The sequence below is a fragment of the Podarcis pityusensis genome (genome assembly GCF_964106645.2).
Source record: "Podarcis pityusensis genome assembly, chromosome: 11".
In the NCBI taxonomy this organism is placed as follows: domain Eukaryota; kingdom Metazoa; phylum Chordata; class Lepidosauria; order Squamata; family Lacertidae; genus Podarcis; species Podarcis pityusensis.
The window spans coordinates 11,073,233-11,094,764 of record NC_138036.1 but is presented as its reverse complement, the minus strand read 5'-3'; the positions used below and the strand labels follow the sequence as shown (position 1 = coordinate 11,094,764).

General features: G+C 46.5%; 1 protein-coding gene across 4 annotated transcripts in view; it reads right to left on the bottom strand.

Annotated features, from left to right (window-relative positions):
- MAPK4 (mitogen-activated protein kinase 4) overlaps positions 1-21,532 on the bottom strand; it is an 87,319-nt gene that overhangs the window by 39,316 nt on the left and 26,471 nt on the right. For 2 of the 4 annotated variants that reach the window (XM_080973505.1, XM_080973508.1), the window contains exon 2: positions 7,200-8,516. In XM_080973505.1, the coding sequence (XP_080829631.1) occupies positions 7,200-7,745 (546 nt within the window). In that variant the 5' untranslated portion in view covers positions 7,746-8,516. Of the gene's footprint in view, positions 1-7,199; positions 8,517-11,082; positions 11,140-21,532 lie in introns of those variants that run through there. The other 2 variants (XM_080973506.1, XM_080973507.1) reach the window with 2 other exon arrangements.

Sequence of the window (21,532 nt, the reverse complement as noted above, 5' to 3'; positions counted from 1 at the left end):
GCAGGATCACTACCCAGTGGGACAGTTTACCTGCCAAGATACTGCCAGGCTAAATCAAGCCTGCCCAAAGCAGAAACACAGCCTTGCCTTACACCATCGCTGCATTTTTGCCCAAATACGGAATGAGCTTCGGTTACCTTAAATCAAAGTTATGATGGCTAACCATAAAACATATTTTTGTGTGTGTGTAAATGGAAGGGGTGCCCTCAGCAATGCTTTTTTTTTCTTTGCAAAAAAGAAAAACCAAACCGCTGTGCTTTTTGAGCCAGAAGAAAAGAATTGTACAGAAAAGGGCAGCCAAAATGATCAAGGGGTAGAGTGAGTCACTTTTGAAGAGAGGTTGTAGCATTTGGGACTTTTTAGTTTAGAGAAAAGATGAGTAACAGGAGACATGACAGAAATTTATAAAATTACGTACGGCATCAAGAAAGTGGACAGAGAAAAGTTTAGCATTCTCTCCTATAACACTAGAACTTATGGAAGTTCCGTGAAACCGAATGTTAGAAGACATTCAATGACGCTGAATGTTGGTTTTAAAAGTGGATTAGACAAATTCCTAGAGAAAGCTATCAGTGGCTATCTGAATGCCACAAAGTGTTGGTGCTGACCTTTAAAGCCCTAAACAGCCTCAGTCCAGTATACCTGAAGGAGCGTCTCCACCCCCATCGTTCTGCCTGGACACTGAGGTCCAGTGCCAAGGGCCTTCTGGTGGTTCCCTTGCTGCGAGAAGCCAAGTTACAGGGAACGAGGCAGAGGGCCTTCTCGGTGGTGGCACCCGCCCTGTGGAACACCCTCCCACCAGATGTCAAAGAGAACAACAACTACCAGACTTTTAGAAGACATCTGAAGGCAGCCCTGTTTAGGGAAGCATTTAATGTTTAATAGATTATTGTATTTTAATATTCTGTTGGAAGCCGCCCTGAGTGGCTGGGGAAACCCAGCCAGATGGGCGGAGTATAAATAATAAATTATTATTATTATTATTATTATTATTATTATTATTATTCCAGCTGCTGGAAACCACAGGAGGGCAGAGTTGCTCTTGTGCTCAAATCCTGCTTGTAGGTTTCCCACAGGCATCAAGTCAGCCACTGTGAGAACATGATGCTAGACTAGATGGGCCATTGGCCTCATCCAGCGGGCTCTTCTTATGTTCATCAAAAAACCACACAACCAAATTGAATAATTGCCACATAAATCATAACTGGATCTAAAATAAAGAGACAACAATTTAACATTAGTAACAACAACAACGGGACGCAGGTGGCGCTGTGGGTTAAACCACGGAGCCTAGGACTTGCCGATCAGAAGGTCGTCGGTTCGAATCCCCACGACGGGGTGAGCTCCCGTTGCTGGGTCCCTGCTCCTGCCAACCTAGCAGTTCGAAAGCACATCAAAGTGCAAGTAGGTAAATAGGTACCGCTCCGGTGGGAAGGTAAATGGCATTTCCGTGCGCTGCTCTGGTTCACCAGAAGCGGCTTAGTCATGACCCGGAAGCTGTCCACATGACCCGGAAGCTGTACGCCGGCTCCCTCAGTCAATAAAGCGAGATGAGTGCCGCAACCCCAGAGTCGGTCACGACTTGACCCAACAGTCAGGGGTCCCTTTACCTTTACCTTTTAACAACAACAACGCCCCCAACAAACCCCACTAAGCAATACCCCAGCCCAAGAGTCTGTCCAGCAGCCTCAGCTTTTGTAGCTGGAGTCAGTCAGGGCCCCTCCCTCCCAGGCTAGGTGGGAAAAGGCTCGCAAAGCAGGGAACAGGTCTTCCAGGACCCACAGCCAAGATGAGCAACCCAACATCAAATCAGAATGAAGACCAAACATAATCTAACCTCTGTGTAAGCTTTGTGCAAGCACATCAGGATGAATGCTCAGTAAACCATTCTGCAGGAACCCTCAGTCCGGTCCAAGTACAACATTTTGAAATGTTAGAAACTGTAGCCTCTCATTCTGCCCTGCTCCTATTGCAACCAGCTCTTGAGCTTGCCCTGTAGGATGGGACCGAGGGTGGCAACCTTTTTTTCTCTCCGCCTTAATCTCATCCTGAATGGGGAAGGTCTGGCTGAGGCTTCTCCAGTTTCTCTTAAGCCAGTAACAATAGAGGTAGGTGATTTATGCCACTGTGCCAGATAAATTATACTCAGCCGCCCAGGTGGAATTAAATCTCCCTCTATTCACCCACAGGGCACTATAATACAGTGCTGAATGGGTAACCTTTATCTGATTCTATAGCATGTGAGGGGGGGAAAGGAGTGGAAGGTTTTAAATGCCACTTAGCCCGTGACCACAAGCCTCTCTGCAGTTGCATCACAACAGAGAAGCAACAGATGACTCTGTCTGTGCAGATGGAGAGAGACATTAGTTTGAGAGAGACATCATTCCTCACCACAGTGTACAAATATCATCTTAGGCCTGGCCAAACAATACAAAAAAACCTGGAGGGGGAAAAAAGGTTTTCCAGAGTCAAAATGAACTAAGATTATGGCCGTTTCAGGCTAGGATTGATGCCTACGGTTCTGCAAGCAGCTCAGACATACATTCACACAAAACTCTGCATAGAACCGAATAGTTATCCAAAATCTTCATTTAAACAAGTGAGAGGGAAGAATAACATTTGACATTCTTCAAATCCCTTGTCAAAACCCAACTTCCCCCAAAGTCTTTGGCTCAGACCTGAATTTGTCAAATAGCTGAGATGGGCCAGAGTGGACAGAAACTCAATCTGGATCCACTGGGTGATTTACAGATCAGCAAACATTTCAGCTCCTAATTCTTTAATAACAGGAGCAACAAAATTAACACCGCCACCTCCCTACCTCTTATAATTATGCTGCTGAACGAAAGAAAGTTGAGTGTCTTCTTTCTGGTTGGAAATGATTGTTCCTATTAGTAGCCTGACCACTGTAGTTGATGCGTTGCTAACCTCAGGGCTGGATTACTGCAATGCGCTCTGTGTGGGGCTGCCCTTGAGTCTGGCTCAGTAGCTCCAGCAGGTGCAGAATGCGGCAGCCAGACTGCTGTTGGGGTCACGTGGCTGACAACATGTGACACCGCTGTTAAAACACCTGCACTGGCTACTACATCTACGACCAAGCTAGGTTCAAGGGCCTTGTATTAATTTACAAAGCCCTGAACAGCTTAGGCCCAGGGTACTTTAGGAACAGCCTGATCCCTTATATCCCTGCTCAGTCTCTGAGATCATCTGCAGGAGCATTGCTGATCGTTTCCCAAGTTGGTGCAGCTCATTGGACGGCAAGAAGATACCAAGCTTTTAGTGTCATCTGCCCAGTCCTGTGGAATGCTCTGCCAACAGAAAATTCGACGGGAGCTTTCTGCTTTAAGCTTCAAACACCTGTTGAAAACTTTTGTGTGTCACCAAACTGATAGGGAGTGGCAAAATGAGCAGGCTTCAGAGTTAAGCATCTCGTCTCCATGGATGCTTCTGAAAACACAAGCACACACATAGCCCAAAACAAAAACTGTACTGGGGTTTCATTAGATGGATTTGGGTGTGACATGAAGTTTGCCCTTGAAAAGACGTTTGGGTTTTGTTATGTACTGAAGTTCTCACCCTGGGCCAGCAGGGGGATACTGTAGATAGTTATGCAAATGAAGGATCGAAAGTGACATTCAGTGATTGGATAGTTTTAGAAAGTTGCTACAGTAACATTGTACTGGAGCTCTATATAAGCAGGCTGACTGAGCCCTTCAGCTCAGTTCAGTTCTGGCCTCTGAATAAACAAGAGCTGTTTGAAGAATCGCTGTGTCGTCTGATATGTTCACCCACAACTTAACAGGTTTCCTTAAGCCAGCCACTCTCTCCCTTTCTTTTTCTCTGCCTGTAGCCTACCTTGCAGTGTTGTTGTCAGAATAAAAAATATTAGCACTGGGAGGAGGAATAGGAAGCCCTGCTTATGTTTCCGTGAGCTACTTGCACAGGAGAGGATAAGTACTCCAACCGCTTTAATAATATTCTCAAAATTTTGTAAGCTGCACTAGCTCCCTGGGGGGAAAACCACTGCCTAGTTTTCTGACGCTGCAAACGCTGATTCAAAAATAAATGGTTCCCCCTTAAGAGCCCAAGGTTTCACGTTGTTTTCTTCCTAAAGTAAGCTAAGCAGTAGTCATGCGTATCCCATAATTAGTAAGGTGGGGTAGGGACAGGGGGACAAGCATCTCTCTTATTATTCATTGGCAAAGGAAGGGCATGTCAGACAAAAATCCCATCTAAGCCCCTAGCTGGCAGGCGGGCTGCTGGAAGGGGGTGGAATGTAGCAGCGAAATTGCTGAGCATACTTTGAATTCCTCCTTCTGTCCATCTGTTCCTTTTATCTGGGGAAATCATGCATATGAGCCAAGCCCACGCTTTGGACGCAACTCTCTTTTACGGGGCGGGGTGGTCAAAGTTTTCTGAAATAGGACATTCTTTCTGAACAGGCTTTTTCTTGGTGGAATTTTCCATGCTGCAGGTGAAATACTCTACCCAGGGACACCAGCTCCTGGGGGCCTGAGCTGTTTTGGGGGCCCTCAATATCTTTTGGGATGGGGCCAGCCTTCCACCCCTCGCCCAGTGTTTAGGGGGCAGAGGAGACTGAGCACGGAGCTGAGCGCAGAACTGAGCTGAGCACTGTGTGGCTCCAGTGGCTGACTCCTTCTACTCCTTCTCCTCTTCCTCCTGCCTGTTAGGATATCTGTTAGTTCCACCTAAACAGATGTGTAGAGCTGTTGTATGTCACATGTCTGTTTACATTCCAGCACAGCTTGCTGGGAACTTCCATTTGTGTATTGCTTTTGCTTTGTGCTTCCTGCTGCTTGGACACGAAGGGGAGCAGACATGTTTTTCCTTTGTCCTGATGCTGAATAAAATGCTTATAAATACGCTTTACATATGCCTCTGTCCGCCACTTCTGTTGCGTGATATTCACCCTGCCGCTTAAGGCGTGCTCAAGTTTCTGAAGCTGTGTGCCACTGTTTTGATGCTGTTCCAAGGGAGACTGGAGTTCGCCCGGCTGCCGGCCAATGGGCTGGAGCCAGCTGGGGGCCTGCCTGATGCAGCCGTTCCATTGGACACATCCCAACACTGCCACGGTGGCACCAGGCAGAGGAGGCAGAGGAGGAGCCACCAACCATTGAAGCCTCATGGTCTCCACATTTGGCTCCACCCCTGGCTCCCCCCAACATCACATGCATGACATTTCCCACCCCCCAATCGCTCTCTCCCTGACTCTATCCCTCCTACCCCTTCTTCCTACAAAGGGCAGACCCAAACCATCCATGGAGTGCATTCATTGCACATGTAAAGCACATGGCTTCCCCCAAAGAATTATGGGAGCTGTAGATTGCTAAGGGTGCTGAGTGTTTTTAGGAGACCCCCCCCCTTATTCCCCTCACATAGCTACAATGCCCAGGGTGGCTTAACAATAAATCCCTCTTTCCTGGGAAACTCTGGGTATCGTGACAATTGAAAGTGGTATCATAGTGCTTTGAACGTATTGGTGTGAGCGTGGCCCAATTTCCAGCCTCTGTTCTCAACTCAACTTCTAACTGCCTGTGCTTGTGGAAGCTCCAACTTGAATAAAATATTGCAGGGGGCCAGGTAAGCCCCGCCCTGAATAATCGATCACATGACGCAGTGCACACACACCATTTGAATGGCAACGGCCATCAACCTTGTGGGGGCCCAGCCCCCTCAAATATTTTATTTTGGGGGCCAAAGCCCACACAGCGCCTAGGAGTTGGCTCCTTCGTTGGCTCTGACTGCTTCTCTTCTAGTGCCGCTCCATAGCCAAAGAAGCACCAACCTACCATTTTCCTCCCCTGTCCCAAGTCCTCCGACCCCTGTGAGCTTTCTCGGTCATACCTTCCAATGAAAGCCACACAATGCAAGCTTGTTTGAATTCTAGCCTTTGAGGGCAGTACAGCTGCAGCTTAAAAGTTCTGAAGGTGACAAGCTTCTGCACGCTAACTTGAAGAATTCAAAGGGATGCGCATCCCAGATGCACATACTCAGATGAAAATTTCAGTGAATTTGGGTGGATCTTATCCAAAGCAAGGATTGCATTGCAGCCTAAATGTGCTTTCAAATTAGGGCCAGAATGCATTCTAAGGGTCCATCCTATGCCGACCTACCAGGAAGCAGGACTCTTACAATTTGGTGGGACTTATTTCTGTGTGAACTTTTCAGCTGCATTTCCCAGATGCGTTACAAGGCTGGATCTGGGAAAGGAAGTAACCAGCTGCTCATTCTTGGTCTAACACGGATATGGAATACAGTGGTACATTGGTTCTCAAAGCCTTGGTACTCAAACAACTTGGAAGCCAAACATTGCAAACCCGGAAGTGTTCCGGTTTGCGAACTTTTTTCGGAAGCCAAACATGTTCCATTTTGAGTGCCACACTTCTGTTTTGAGTATTACGCTGAGGTCTGTCTGGTTTTGCTATTTATTTTGCGTTTTTGTTTTTGCGGCTCTTTTTGTTTTGTTTTTGTGACTGTGTGGAACCCAGTTCAGCTACTGATTGATTGATAGTGCTACTGCAGTTCATTGTTTATCGCTTTCATTTTATGGATCAATGGTCTCGTTAGATAGTAACATTCATCTTAAATTGCTGGAATGGATTAATCCATTTTGCATTACTTTCTATGGCAGGCATCCCCAAACTCGGCCCACCAGATGTTTTGGGACTACAACTCCCATCATCCCTAGCTAACAGGACCAGTAGTCAGGGATGATGGGAATTGTAGTCCCAAAACATCTGGAGGGCCGAGTTTGGGGGTACCTGTTCTATGGGAAAGCGTGCCTTGGTTTTCGAATGGACTTCCGGAACAGATTAAGTTTGAGAACCAAGGTTCTACTGTACATACTTTGCAAATTAGTTTCTAGGTTGAAGTTTTTTGCTACCTGACATCTGGAAAGTGGCGTGGCTGGACTCCCTCCAACATAACTGGGTTGTTTGTAATCCAATTAACGCAGCAAGATTTCACAGGATATGCTAAGGCAATGCCTTTTGGCCTCCAAGGGGAAGCCAGCCAATTTAGCATGAATGCACAGCCTCATCAATATTGCTCTTTCATTCTATGAGAAACTTCGTTTGGAACCGCTTGTGAAGATGCCACAGTATCTGTTTAAACTTCTGCATGCTGTTATTTTAAAGAACACTCAGCTTTTATCAGGCCAAACAAATCGAGGGACGTACCTTGTGTGAGTAATGTTGGTCCACAACCCTAGCTAATCCAAAGTCACCGATCTTCAGCACCAGATCCTCTGTGTTGATGAAGATGTTGGCGGGCTTCAAGTCCCTATGCAAGACATTAGCTGAATGGATGTACTTCAGGCCTCTGAGCAACTGGTACATGAAAAGTTTGGCATGTTCCTCAGAGAGAGGCCCTTGCTCCAGAAGACGGGCCAGGTCCGTCTCCATGTATTCCTGGATGACGTACACCATGTTAAATTTGAACAGATCCCCTTGAAGATCAGCTCCTTTGGGCCCCAACACCTCATAGACCTTTACGATGTTGTCGTGGTCCAGCCGGCGGATTATCTTGATCTCCCGGAAGGCGTGCTTCATGCTCTGAGCATCGCTCACCGCGATCTTCTTCACGGCCACTTTGCGGCAGCTCTTGCTGTCGACTGCTGAGAGGACAAGCCCGTTCACGCCAAAGCCCAGGGGCCTGAAGTTGATGAAACGGCAGCCCAGGTCATAGCCGTACACGCTCGCGATGTAATTGCACTTCTCCGCCATGGTGGGGTCAGATCCGCCTTTGTGTCTGCAATGAAATGGCAGTGGAGGAGCCCTGTCTCCCAGTCACCAATACGGTTTAATAGAAAACAGTGCATTGTTACCACGAATGAGAATCTGTGCAGTTCTTTGCTTGGAGCCCATAATCGTACAGGAGAAGGTTTTCAAGTCAAATGTTCAGAGGTTAAAAAGAAAAATAGACACAAGTTCGTAAAGTGGATTCGAGAATAGTCTTGGGAACAAGCTTGCAAACTTTAAATATTGACTCTCTTCGGTTCGGGTAAGCAAGTAGGGGAAAGGCGAAAAGTTGCCAATCTAGCAAATGGTTTTTGTTGCAATATGCTGATAAACTAATGGGCTCCAAGAGTTCTTAAATATCATCCTTCTTGTTTCGTTTTAAGTTTGGGAAAGTGAAGCTTCAACATATACATGCTTTTAATATTCAGTTGGCTACCTAAACGTGGACCTTCAGACAGCAAATGGTGGAGAGGTTCTCCAGAAACCTTTATTCTCCATGAAGTAGACTCAGCATTTTTTTTTCTAGTTCTGCAAGGCTTTGGTGAATCTTCTGTCACACATTCTTAAACGCAGGGTGGATTTTTCCATTTCGCCGTCACAAGACGTGATAAAAGACGGAATTGCTTTCCTCCCAATGAATCTCGCTCCCCATCAACTGGGTGCCACAAAGAGCCATGCTCAGTTCTTCCCACATCCTTCATCACCATTCGGTCTTCATTGTGTCTGTCAAATCCTCACGTGTTATAGCCCCTCCTCCTGCAAGTGAAAAATAGATAATGAAGTAGTTTGCTACTGCAGTTTCTTTTATCCACACCCTACCTTCTCGAAGGTTAACACACCTAAAGAAAATACAAATTTAGTTATGCAGGATTAGAAAATACATCATTATGGTCACCTAGGAGTGGGCGAATCTGTCAAATTGGGGTTTTCTCTTTCTCATTTTTCCAATCTTAAGTTCAATTCTCTTCATTTCCACATAGTTTGTGATGTTTTAAAAAGAGGTCCTCATTAAAATCCTATGGTCCTCATTTTATCCTGTGAACCACTCTGAGACCTGTGGGTATAGGGTACATGGTGGTAAAAACATTTAATAAATACTAATAATACTAATAATTAAAATTCATCAGCACTTTACTGCAAAATTCTCCCAATATACACATTTGTGTGCAATTTTCCTGATATACACATTTTCTGCAATGTAATGTATTTTTGTATGTTCCTTTCACTTAAATATATGCATTTAATGAAAAGAACATGCAAAAATGCATTGTATCAGTAACCTTGGCTGGAGAAGTGATTTACAAAATTTGTAGAAGTGCCATTTTCGATGGGTAGCTACAGTATGTCTTGGTTTGCGAATTGGTTTGAAAAGTGAGAATTAGATAGGTTAGCCTTTAAACATGAACTGAATCATATTTCTCCACCTTCCTAGAAAGGATTGGATGCATGACTGATTGGATGCATGACTGCTGACCAAGGATAGACTTTGTTTGGAAAGAGCTTCACAATGGGGTAGAGGAAATGAATTGCTCTCCCATCTCTGGGGTCACCTCTATGTTCTATATCTCTTCTCCACTGGTATAGTGGTAAATTCTGAACAGCAGGTTTTCTGCATGAGAGCCGTGCTCCTGTAGACATGCCCACAAGATGGCCAGTATTCTGTGGGAAATTTAGGTTGGTGTAATTCATGTAATTAAAGAAGATTAATAGTGTTCTGTTGCCCTAGTGCAACAAATCCACTTTTTTTTAAAAAAGACATTTTTGCAGTTAGGAAAGTGACGGTCAAATGCACTGAAAGGAGTGGAGATGAATTAACGTTTAATGGGAAGATGCATAAACACCCCACAAGCAAATCAGAACAAATGCTGAATAATGACCACATATAATTTAAGCATTGTACTTTGGAAAAGCCCTTCCATCCATATGTTGTTGTTTTTAATGTGTTTTTATTAAAGATTTTCTTGGTTTACAAAAGTATGTGCAATCTCTCTCTCTTTTTTTCAAGTAACATTTTTTACAGATCAGTTTCATTTGTTGAGACATTAGGAAGAAAAGGGGGAAGAGGTGGAGGGGGGAAGGTCAGTGGGGGTGGAGTCAAGTGGCGATGTTTCTATTGCGCTTAATATATGTAGGGTTTGGTGTCAGCGTTGCTTGTGCAGGTTCTCTGCTATTCGCTTGTGTTCCTGTGCTGGTGAGAGAGGTTGGGGTTGGCCTAGGGTGTGTTTGTTTATTTGTGATTGGCTGTGGTGATCTTTGTTTTCATGTATGAGTGGGGTGGGTGGGTGTTTTGGATCAGATTAGCCATATTGATTTGTATGCTGTTGGTGGATTTTTGTCATTGTCTTGTTGTGCTGTGTATGTGATAAAGGGGAGCCATACAGGGGTGAAGGCGTCTTCTTCTATTTGTCCCCGTGTCCATTTCAGTTTATTGGTTTATTTTTCTAGTAGGGCTGTTTCCCATACTATTTGGTACCATTGGTCCATGCTTACTCCTGACAGGTCTCTCCAGTGTCTGGTTATGATGTTTCTGGCTGCTGAAAGTAGGTAGGTTATGAGTTCTTTGTGGTGTAAATGGGCATTATTGTCTTGGAAGATGTTTAGTAGGGCCAATTCTGGGGTGATTTATAATACTTGCTTAGTTATTTTACATATTTCTCGTATGGCTGTTGTCCAGAATAGTTGGATTTTGGGGCACTCCCATCACATGTGGAGGTATGTGCCTGTGGGGGTGCACCCTCTCCAGGATTTTGGTGAGGTTCCTGGGTGTATTAGCACTAGTTTTCTTGGTGTTAGGTACCACCTGTAGCTGAGTTTCAAATCCGTATGTTTTGTTATTCAGATGGGCAACCAAGATGATCAATGGTCTGGAAACCAAGCTTCATAAGGAATGGTTGAGGGAGCTGGGAAAACCTTCTGACATTAAGAGTGGTTTGACAGTGGACTGGACTCCCTTGGGTAGTTGTGGACTCTCCTTCAATTGAGGTTTTTAAGCAGAGGTTGGAAGGCCATCGGTCATAGATGCTTTAGTCGAGATTCCTGCATATGCAACTCTACAATTCGATGATTCGATGATGAACCCAAAGACTATACAAAAGAAAGAAAGAACTTCTAACCAATGTATACACTATGTTTTCAATAACAAGCCCCGCCGCCGCACTGAAGGAGCAGCAAATTGTTATTTATTTAGTTTTTTATGGCTGTATTCTTACTGGCAGGGAAGGGGAGAGGAATCCGTGAGGTTTTCTGTGTTCAGGTGCCAAAATAATCTGATCTCTGCACCTTGACTTGGGACGGGGGGGGGGGTTAATATTTGCTGCTTTACCTCAGCTAGCAAAATGGATTGGGTCTGCTCTGCATGGTTCTCTGTGGCTCCCTCTGAACTGTGGAAATAAAAGAAAAGAAAGATAAGAAACTGCCTTACACCAAGCCAGACCACCTTAGTATTGTGTATACTGCCTGCTAGCATCTCTCCAGTTTTTCCCCCAGACATGGCTGTCTCTCTGGAGGACTGTGCTTGAGGTGAGGGGAGTGAGCAATGAGAAGTAGGAGCATGTTAGGAAAAAGGAGCAGAAATCCACTTTCCCTCCCTATCAGCACCATAAAACTCAAAGGGACGGTAATGGTAAGATGCATTTGAAAGTCTCTGGCTATTTTGCAAAGCTGTCTGTAAAACTTTAAGATTTAGGTATATTTAGGAGGGACGTGGGTGGCGCTGTGGGTTAAACCACACAGCCTAGGGCTTGCCGATCAAAAGGTCGGTGGTTCAAATCCCTGTGACGGGGTGAGCTCCCGTTGCTCGGTCCCTGCTCCTGCCAACCTAGCAGTTCGAAGGCACATCAAAGTGCAAGTAGATAAATAGGTACTGCTCCAGCGGGAAGGTAAACGGTGTTTCCGTGTGCTGCTCTGGTTCGCCAGAAATGGATTAGTCATGCTGGCCAGTGGCGTAGCGTGGGGGGTGCAGGGGGGGCCGGCTGCACCGGGCGCAACATCTGGGGGTTAGGGTTAGGGGGCGCAAATCCACGGGTTAGGGGGCGCAAATTACTTGCCTTGCCCCGGGTGCTGACAACCCACGCTACGCCACTGATGCTGGCCACATGACCTGGAAGCTGTACGCCGGCTCCCTCGGCCAATGAAGCGAGATGAGCGCCGCAACCCCAGAGTCAGCCACGACTGGACCTAATGGTCAGGGGTCCCTTTTACCTTTACCTTTAGGAGGGTCTGGTGTTCCCTGTTTGTTCAGGTTGCACGAAGTTTTTTTTTTTTTTTTTTAATTACACTAAATTAGAAACTGAGAGGCATTTCTTGCAGATTTTGGTGGAAAATTAAGCACCCTAAAGTTTTGTTCTAAAAATGTCAGCCACCTAGAATTAGACTCCATTTAGGCGCCCTGTGCCAATAGCAGTTCTTCCTTCTCCCCAGAGTGCCAGGCCAGGCCTTGGATTTATCAAAATGAACCATGAAATGCCACCTCTCTCATTAAGGCTTCAATCCTGTGTTGGAGATAGGCATGGCTAAGTCCCAAATCTACCCACAATATATATATATATCCTTGCAGGACAGCAGGCTGATAAAACCTGACTTCAGGGCATCCCAGCCCAGTCCAGTTTCATAACAGAATCTTGTTATGAGAAAAAGTTGAAGCAAAAATGCAGGCGACATGAAGTGGAACGGAAGCAAAGCCTTGGTTTTTGTGTGTGTGTTTTTTTACCATAGCTGAACTGGAACAGGAGCTGAATTACAAAACATATCGATTCAAACGCCCGCATCTTGAAGTGCTTTCCCAAAGCTCAGCACAGCCAGGTCGCTCTGGCGTGGACTCCTCAAGCGAATGCAACTAGAAGTCTGCCTCTGATAATGATCTCTGCATTTCTGCAGCGCTGACTGATCGCAGGCTATGTTTAGCAACCCATTCCTGTGCCAAATGAACAGAGGCCAACTAGGGGGGTGAAAAATGCAACAGCTATTTTAGCAGGCCCAAGCAGAACTGGAAGAGAGACGGGTGCTGGGCACTGTCGCCAGTTTTTAGGTGCCACACAAGCCCTTGCACCAGGGGTGGTGAAGGTCAGGCCAAGCTGTTGCATGTGGCCCACCAAGACTTTCTATCTGGCCCTTGAGACTCTCTTCAGGGCAGACTGCCTACCCATGAGCACCCCCCGCTGGTCCTGCTTCACACGCTATGGTCCCACTTCTCATTAGACATCACCAACGCTGCAGATATGCAAGGCAACAAGGTGCAAAGTAAAGGTAAAGGGACCCCTGACCATTAGGTCCAGTCGTGACTGACTCTGGGGTTATGGCGCTCATCTCGCTTTACTGGCCGAGGGAGCAGCTTCCGGGTCATGTGGCCAGCATGACTCATCTCGCTTTACTGGCCGAGGGTACAGCTTCCGGGTCATGTGGCCAGCATGACTAAGCCACTTCTGGCGAACCAGAGCAGCGCACGGAAATGCCGTTTACCTTCCCGCCTGAGCGGTACCTATTTATTTACTTGCACTTTGACGTGCTTTCGAACTGCTAGGTTGACAGGAGCAGGAACCAAGCAACAGGAGATCACCCCGTTATGGGGATTTGAACCGCCAACCTTCTGATCGGCAAGTCCTAGGCTCTGTGGTTTAACCCACAGCGCCACCCGCATCCCTCTCATTAGCTGTCAACTTTTCCCTTTTCTTGCAAGGAATCCTATTCGGAATAAGGGAATTTCCCTTAAAAAAAGGAAAAAGTTGACAGCTATGGTCCCACTTCTCATTAGACACCACCAACGCTGCAGATATGCAAGGCAACAAGGTGCAAAGTAGACCAGGGTTATTACACCAACAGTAGGGAACCTCCATCCCTCAGGCCATTTATGGCCCACCAGACCTCCTCCCCATTTGGCCCACGAGACCATTTTGGACAAGCTATTCATGCTTTGCACAGCACTTCCCAAATACTCAGCCACCAGCTGGATGTCTGCTGCTAGGGAAGCACTGGATTTAACTGTTGGAACTCAGCACACTTCTAAGTGTAGAAGCCTTTGGGGAGTTAGAACTCCATGGCGTTTATCACTTCCCCAAGGCCAAACAATAAGTCAGAGGCTGGACATGAGAATCCCAGGGAGCATAGTCAACGGGTTGCGGCTGGCTTTTGGATTCAGTCCCTTGAGGAGGTGGACAGTTTTCACAAGGGACACTTAATTACCATATATCACACTTACAGTATCTTCAGAGGAATAATAATAATAATAATAATAATAATAATAATAATAATAATTTATCATTTATACCCCACCCATCTGACTGGGTTTCCCCAGCCACTCTGGACGGCTTCCAACAGAATATTAAAATACAATAACCTATTAAACATTAAAAGCTTCCCTAAGCAGGGCTGCCTTCAGGTATCTTCTAAAAGTCTGGTAGTTATTTTTCTCTTTGACATCTAGTGGGAGGGCGTTCCACAGGGCGGGTGCCACTACCGAGAAGGCCCTCTGTCTGGTTCCCTGTAACTTGGCTTTTTGCAGCGAGGGAACTGCCAGAAGTCCCTCGGCACTGGACCTCAGTGTCCGGGCAGACCGATGGGGGTGGAGACGCTCCTTAAGGTATACTGGACCAAGGTAGTTTAGGGATTTAAAGGTCAGCACCAACACTTTGAATTGTGCTCAGAAACGTACTGGGAGAAAAGGCTAAGGAGTAAAACTGGAGTGGAATCCCTAAGAAGGTTGGGTGGCGCCTTGTACGCCTCCTTCCAGCAACTCCTGCAGCCAAGCTGGTGCCAAATGTATTGCTCTGCTTTCCTTTGGACCAGATCAGTGAGGCTGAGAGGGGGGTATTGTTGTCTGGGCAGTCCAGGACCTCCAGACACACTGCCCAGGCTTGCACCCCAGAAAGGTCACTTTGGTGTTGCTAACGCAGCAGTTTGAGTTCACCCCCAGAGGTGCACTCCGTTATCTCTCGAGACAAATGGATGTCAACAACAACCACCTGTTGACAATGACAGAAACCGATGGAAAGTGTTTCACAGAGGCAACAGTCCATCTCCTCAAGGGGAACCTAATCATGTATCTCCTTTCCAGCATTTCCACCTCTCCGGCCAGTTCTTCAGCTACAGAGAAGATTTATGGCTGCGGCCATCGTTTGACTGCAGGCAGGTCGAACTGACGAAGGTTCAGCTGCCTTTTAAATCTCCTGTCCTTGTGCCTTGTGAGATTGCCAAATCCCTAAACACTCTAGCCAAAGGCGCTGTCACACTTGGCTAATGGGCTCTGCATTACGAGCTGTCCATCCTGGGCTTTTCCCACTACAGCTTTTTGAAAGGGTGTCTGGCCTAATACATTGCGGGCATAATAACCGGGCAGAGCTTCCACTGAATTCAAGGTTCAGCAGTAAATCATCCCAAAGCACGACGCTTCAGCCTGACTCTTGGCTGAAAGCCTGCAGGCTTTGTCAGGGAAGCCAAACCATTACATCATGCAGATATTTATTTATTTTACTTACTTACTTACTTACTTACTTTACTTTACTTTACTTTACTTTACTTTACTTACTTACTTACTTCATTTTATACTTACTTACTTACTTACTTTATTTTACTTACTTACTTACTTACTTACTTTATTTTACTTACTTACTTACTTACTTACTTACTTTATTTTACTTACTTACTTAGACAGGCTGGGCCTGAGGCACCTTTGCCAAGGAGACAAAGAGGAAACAGAGGCAGGGCTGCTAATGAGGTCACAGCTGATGGCTTTGCAGAAAAAGGGTTCCGGGAAGAGACTGTGTTTTGCTAAGGCTGAGAATGTCAATTACTTTGGGTTGAATTCAGCTAACTTTTACTCAGAGCAGACACACCAGAATTAATGGACCTAACTACGTAGTTGCTGCCATTTATTTTAATGGGTCTACTCCGAGTAAAAGTTAGTTGAATACAAAATAAGGATATGACAAGAATTTGTTTGTATTGTTTGTTTTTCTGTTTGTGTTCTTTATTTGCATTATAAAATGAATAAAAAAAATTGGGGGGGAGCTATTTGAATACAACCCTTCAAATCTAAAGAAAGCCCACAGATTCTTTTCTGGGGAGTGGGGAACGTGCTTTAAGTATGGTGTTATAAGCTGCCTTCAGCTCCTTACAGCAGAGCTTGAAAACCCATCACCCTCCAGATGTTACTAGACTTCAGCCGGCATAAGGCCAACGGTCCAGGGTCCATGGGACTTGTAGTCTTTCAACATCTGGAGGTCCACATCCCTGCCTTGGAATAGAACTGGGATATAGGTACAGTGGTACCTCGGGTTACATACGTTTCAGGTTACAGACTCTGCTAACCCAGAAATATTACCTCGGGTTAAGAACTTTGCTTCAGGATGAGAACAGAAATCGTGCTCCGGCGGCGCGGCAGCAGCAGGAGGCCCCATTAGCTAAAGTGGTGCTTCAGGTTAAGAACAGTTTCAGGTTAAGAACGGACCTCCGGAACGAATTAAGTACTTAACCTGAGGTACTACTGTAATAACCAATGACAAGAGAACTGGTCTCAAAGCCAAAGCTTTCCTTGAAATATTTCTGTTGGGTTTCCCCACCCAGACTTCTTCTATCACTGAGGGTTTGGCACAGATATTGGCTTGTGTATATCGCACCCGCCTATGCAGAGAGTGTGCGGCACAAATTAGATTGGTAAAGAGCAGCCCTCGGCAGGAACGGCAGCTGCTTTGCCGGGAAAATGGTCTTTATCAGATTTACAAACATTTCTGCAAACATCCATGATCTCACAGAATCTTTTAAAAGCATCACGCCATGCGCAGCTTTCAATTCCCCTAATGCAAGGCTGAGAATTATCCATCCCACGCATAATCTTTAAACTCCTAGAAACAATATCCTTTAGTAGGAACATTGGGGACATTCCCAGCCCTTCGTGGAAGTGGTGCTGATTTAACCTCAGGACTCCTGCACACAAAGCAAGCCTTCGCCAAGAAAGACACTGGGCAGGATTCGCACTATGAGCTCCGACAGCAGAACTGCTGGCAGCCGTCTGTTTCAAGAGACAACGGAGGAGTGTGCCTTTGGGGGTGAAGTCAAACCTCTGGAAGGTTACAGCACCTGTTGTGGCTGTAGAGACCGATGTGGGAGAGACATGTTTTGTTGCAGCTGGGGCAGCTGAAGGTGTCTGGTTGCACTGCCGCAAAGGCAGCACAGAATTTCTTCTCTCTGCACTCCTCCTGGCAGTCATTCCTCCTCTGGTCATTGCTGTGGATGCATGATCTGACTGTCTGTCTCTAGGCACTGTAGTCACCTACAGGGGATTTCCACAAGGCAGGGTTGATGTTGCTAACCTTCATGTCACATCTGCAAACATCTTTGTAACACAGAGTTGGTCTGACAGTGGACCTGGTGCCGTCAGAGAAACTGAATTGGCACAATAGGGCTTCCCCTTCCTTTATTCTCCCTGTGTGCTTCCTGAAATTAGGCTGATGAAGCCCCAGAACAGTACTAGAGTGGGGAGGATAATAATAATAATAATAATAATAATAATAATAATAATAATAATTTATTATTTATACCCCGCCCATCTGGCTGAGTTTCCCCAGCCACTCTGAGCGGCTCCCAGTCGAGAAATAAAACAATACAGCATTAAATATTAAAAACTTCCTTAAACAGGGCTGCCTTCAGATGTCTTTTCAAAATAAGATAGCTGCTTATTTCCTTGACATCTGATGGGAGGGTGTTCCACAGGGTGGGCACCACTACCGAGAAGGCCCTCCGTCTGGTTCCCTGTAACCTCACTTCTCGCAATGAGGGAACCGCCAGAAGGCCCTCAGTGTCTGGGCTGAACGATGGGGGCTCCTTCAGGTATACAGGACTGAGACTGTTTAGGGCTTTAAAGGTCAGCACCAACACTTTGAATTGTGCTCGTAAACGTACTGGGAGCCAATGCAGATCTCTCAGGACCGGTGTTATGTGGTCTCAGCGGCTGCTCCCAGTCACCAGTTTAGCTGCCGCATTCTGGATTAATTGCAGTTTCCGGGTCACCTTCAAAGGTAGCCCCACGCAGAGCGCATTGCAGTAGTCCAAGCGGGAGATAACTCCCGTCTGGCAAGCTGAAACACAACACTGAATTCCACCCACTCTCTCGTTCCCCCTCCCCTTCCATTTTGATCCCACAACTGGGTTTATGAAATGCATTAAGGCCTTAATGGAAAATACAAAAGCAGTGTATCATTATAATGACTCATTCATTCATTCCATTTCTTATTTAAACCAGAGATTGTTGACTCTTGTATTCTTGGTGTGCGCACAAAGCGTGTTCTCCTTCATGGAGAGCACATGTTGCGGTGGGGTCTGCTGAGCCACCCCTCTGTTACCAGGCAGGGTCTCTAAAGATGGCCTGGGGCAGTGATTGGTTCACTGGGTTGCTGGGGTAAAAGATATGTTGCAATTTTGGTGGGAGGGGTAAAATGTTTAAATACTCTGCACGCAGCCTGGAGCTTTCTCTTTGCTGCGTGCAACGGATCACCCGCCCACCCGCCCTTGAGTAAGGGGTTGTTGCATTGACCTTGCTATGCCTGTCATGGGGTCGTCTGCCGTTGGGGCAGGGGCCTGGTAGGAATTTTGTCCATCTGGCTGATTGGCTGGGCCATTTGGTTTTTGCCTACTGCGTAGCAAATCGTCACAACTTGTAAGGTTGCAGTTAGGCATTGGTTATAAATTGGTGGAGGAGGGGTTAGGATAGGCTGGGCCTGCCCCTCCATGGTTGCTGCGGAAAGGGAATTCCGTTAAAGGAATCCTGGGGCTTGCCATCTTTTCGTCCAATCCCTGGAATGGGACTAGGGCCGGCAAGCCTTCGGGGAGCATGCGGATGAGAATTGAGGGTCTGTGACTCAGCTCCATTTCTCCCCGACTTGCTTTCCCCCGCACTGTCTTTCGGTGGTGCCCGGAAGTCAGTTCTGTCCCCAGGCGGGGGGACAGATAGTCTTAACCAATGCCTAAACAACCACTCACGGTTTTGTATTTAAATAAAGTTGTGGCCAAAATTATGCCAAAAACCTTAAACAAAAATTAAGTGTGCGTTGTGAGTTATTTGGGGGTGGCTTGGGGACCTCGACACGCAACTCATTTCTATGGTGGAAATTTGTAGGCAGGTTGTGGTCTAGTGCAAAGGTTCTCAGCCTATGGGGAAGCACAAGGCCACATCAGACGTCCCACAACACAGCTGTTGCTACCAGGCTGGATTCCATCTTAGGCCGACCAGACCAAAGGAGCACTACATGTGTGTCTGGACTAGAAGACATTCTTTTGATGAGATGCTCATTTTATAGATTTCCACAAGCGCTGCAACATGATGGGAGACAGGCAGGAGCTTTTTTTTAATAAGATACACATTTCTGGCCAAATGCTTATGTCTTTCTCTTGCCACATTGCAGGGCTAGTTTTCCTTCAGTAGTAATGCTGAAGTAATGTTAGGCATACTGCTCTGTGAATTGCCACTTCAAGATGAATAATGTGCATTCTTAGCATTACAGTAATGTCTCTGGTTACGAACCATCCTCCTTGTGAACGCTTCGGGTTGTGAGCTCTGCTAACCCAGAAGTAGGTCTCCTGGTTGCGAACTTTGCCCCGGGATGCAAGTGGAAATCGTGCGCCAGAGGAGCATGCACAGCGGGAGACCCCATTAGCGAAAGTGCACCTCAGGTTAAGAACGGTTTTGAGTTGAAAACGGACCTCCTGAACGAATTAAGTTCGTAACCAGAGGTACCACTGTATTAAGTGAAAGTGGGTCCCGTGTTGCAGCCGGGGAATCAGAGGTGGGTCTCTGGTCCAGAAATAATAATAATAATAATAATAATAATAATAATAATAATAATACAGTGGTACCTCCGGTTGCGAACGGGATCTGTTCCAGTGCTCTGGTCGGATGCCGAGGTATCCGCAACTAGAGGGACCACTTCTGCGGACATAGAGCGCTTCTGGGCATGCGCGCATGGCAAAAACCCGGAAATATACTTCCGGGTTTGCCACTTACGTATCCCAAAGTTTATGTAACCGGAGGGATACATGAGCGGAGGTACGACTGTAACAATAATAATTTATACCCTGCCCATCTGGCTGGGTTTCCCTAGCCACTCTGGGCAGCTCCCAACAGAATATTAAAAACACGATAAACCATCAAACATTAAAAACTTCCCTCAACAGGGCTGCCTTCAGGTGTCTTCTAAAAGTCAGATACAGTGGTACCTCAGGTTACAGACGCTTCAGGTTACAGATGCTTCAGGTTACAGACTCCAGTAACCCAGAAATAGTACCTCGGGTTAAGAACTTTGCTTCAGGATGAGAACAGAAATCATGCAGCGGCGGCACAGAAGCAGCAGGAGGCCCCATTAGCTAAAGTGGTGCTTCAGGTTAAGAACATTTTCAGATTAAGAACAGACCTCCAAAACGAATTAAGTTCTTAACCCGAGGTACCACTGTAGTTGTTTATTTCCCTGACATCTGATGGGAGGGCATTCCACAGGGCGGGCGCCACCGCCGAGAAGGCCGTACCGAGAAATGCTTCCAAAATCACTTGCTGGAAACCACAGGAGAGAGTGCTCTTGTGGTCGGATCCTGCTGGTGGGTTTGCCACAGACAGCCACACTGAGAACAGGATGTTAGACTATATGGTCCACTGGCCTGATCTAGCGGGCTCTTCTTAATGTTCTTAAAACTAGATTGTCAATTGATTTCAATGGGTTTACTCTGAGTATGATTTAGTAGACTGACGTGCCAAGTTTGTCCTTCAGATCTGACCTGAGCCAAACCTGTCTTCTTCTTCCCATTGCCTCCTCTCCCCCTATGCTCTCCAGAAAATGCTCGGAAAATACGTTTCTATGGCAACCAAATGGCATTATTAAGAATACCACAACAAGTGTGAAGTTTACAATTTTCTCTCCAGTTTATAAGGACGCAGCATGCGATATAGCTGGTTGCGCTTTCAAAGGGCGAAGCCCAGCCCAGAGGAGGGAAAGGTCGCTAGCAAGTCCTCCACTTCCTCTGGAGAAGAGTAAAACACACATGCTGAATCCAGCCCTGGCAGAGAGGAATAATCAGCCGTAACATCAACAGTCGAGGGCTCGACAAGGTGATGTTAGCAAACAGCCTTCCCTGGATCGATTTCCGTCAGGCGTGGGAAGGAGAATCTGTGAAGATCTGCTGATGTGCGCAGCAGCAGCAGCGCTGCAAGGTCTTGAGTCTCTTTCAATGTCTACAAGTGAGTGGGAAGCTGCAGCATGCAGAAGCTCAGAGCAGAGACAACGAAATCCAGCAAGCTCAGGACCAATTTGCACATTACCAGGAAGGACAGGAGTGGGGAACCTCAATCTCAAGGGCCAAAGAAGGTTTCTCTAGTTGGCCCTTCGGGCTTTGCCCAGGCAATGCTCCACCCCCCTTCCCAACCACATAGGCTCTCCCGAACCATACCTCTCATTGGCCTCGTTTCACATCTGCGTAGCCTTTTTTTTTGTCTGGCTGGACTTTGATCATGCCCTGGATGGAAGACAGAGAATCACAGAACCATAGACTTGGAAGAGACACCCGAGAACCATCATCCAAGCCCCTGCAATGCAGGAATATCAACTGCAGCGGTACCTCGGGTTAAGTACTTAATTCGTTCTGGAGGTCCATTCTTCACCTGAAACTGTTCTTAACCTGAAGCACCACTTTAGCTAATGGGGTCTCCTGCTGCTGCCGCACCGCCGGAGCACAATTTCTGTTCTCATCCTGAAGCACAGTTCTTAACCCGAGGGTTAATTTCTGGGTTAGCGGAGTCT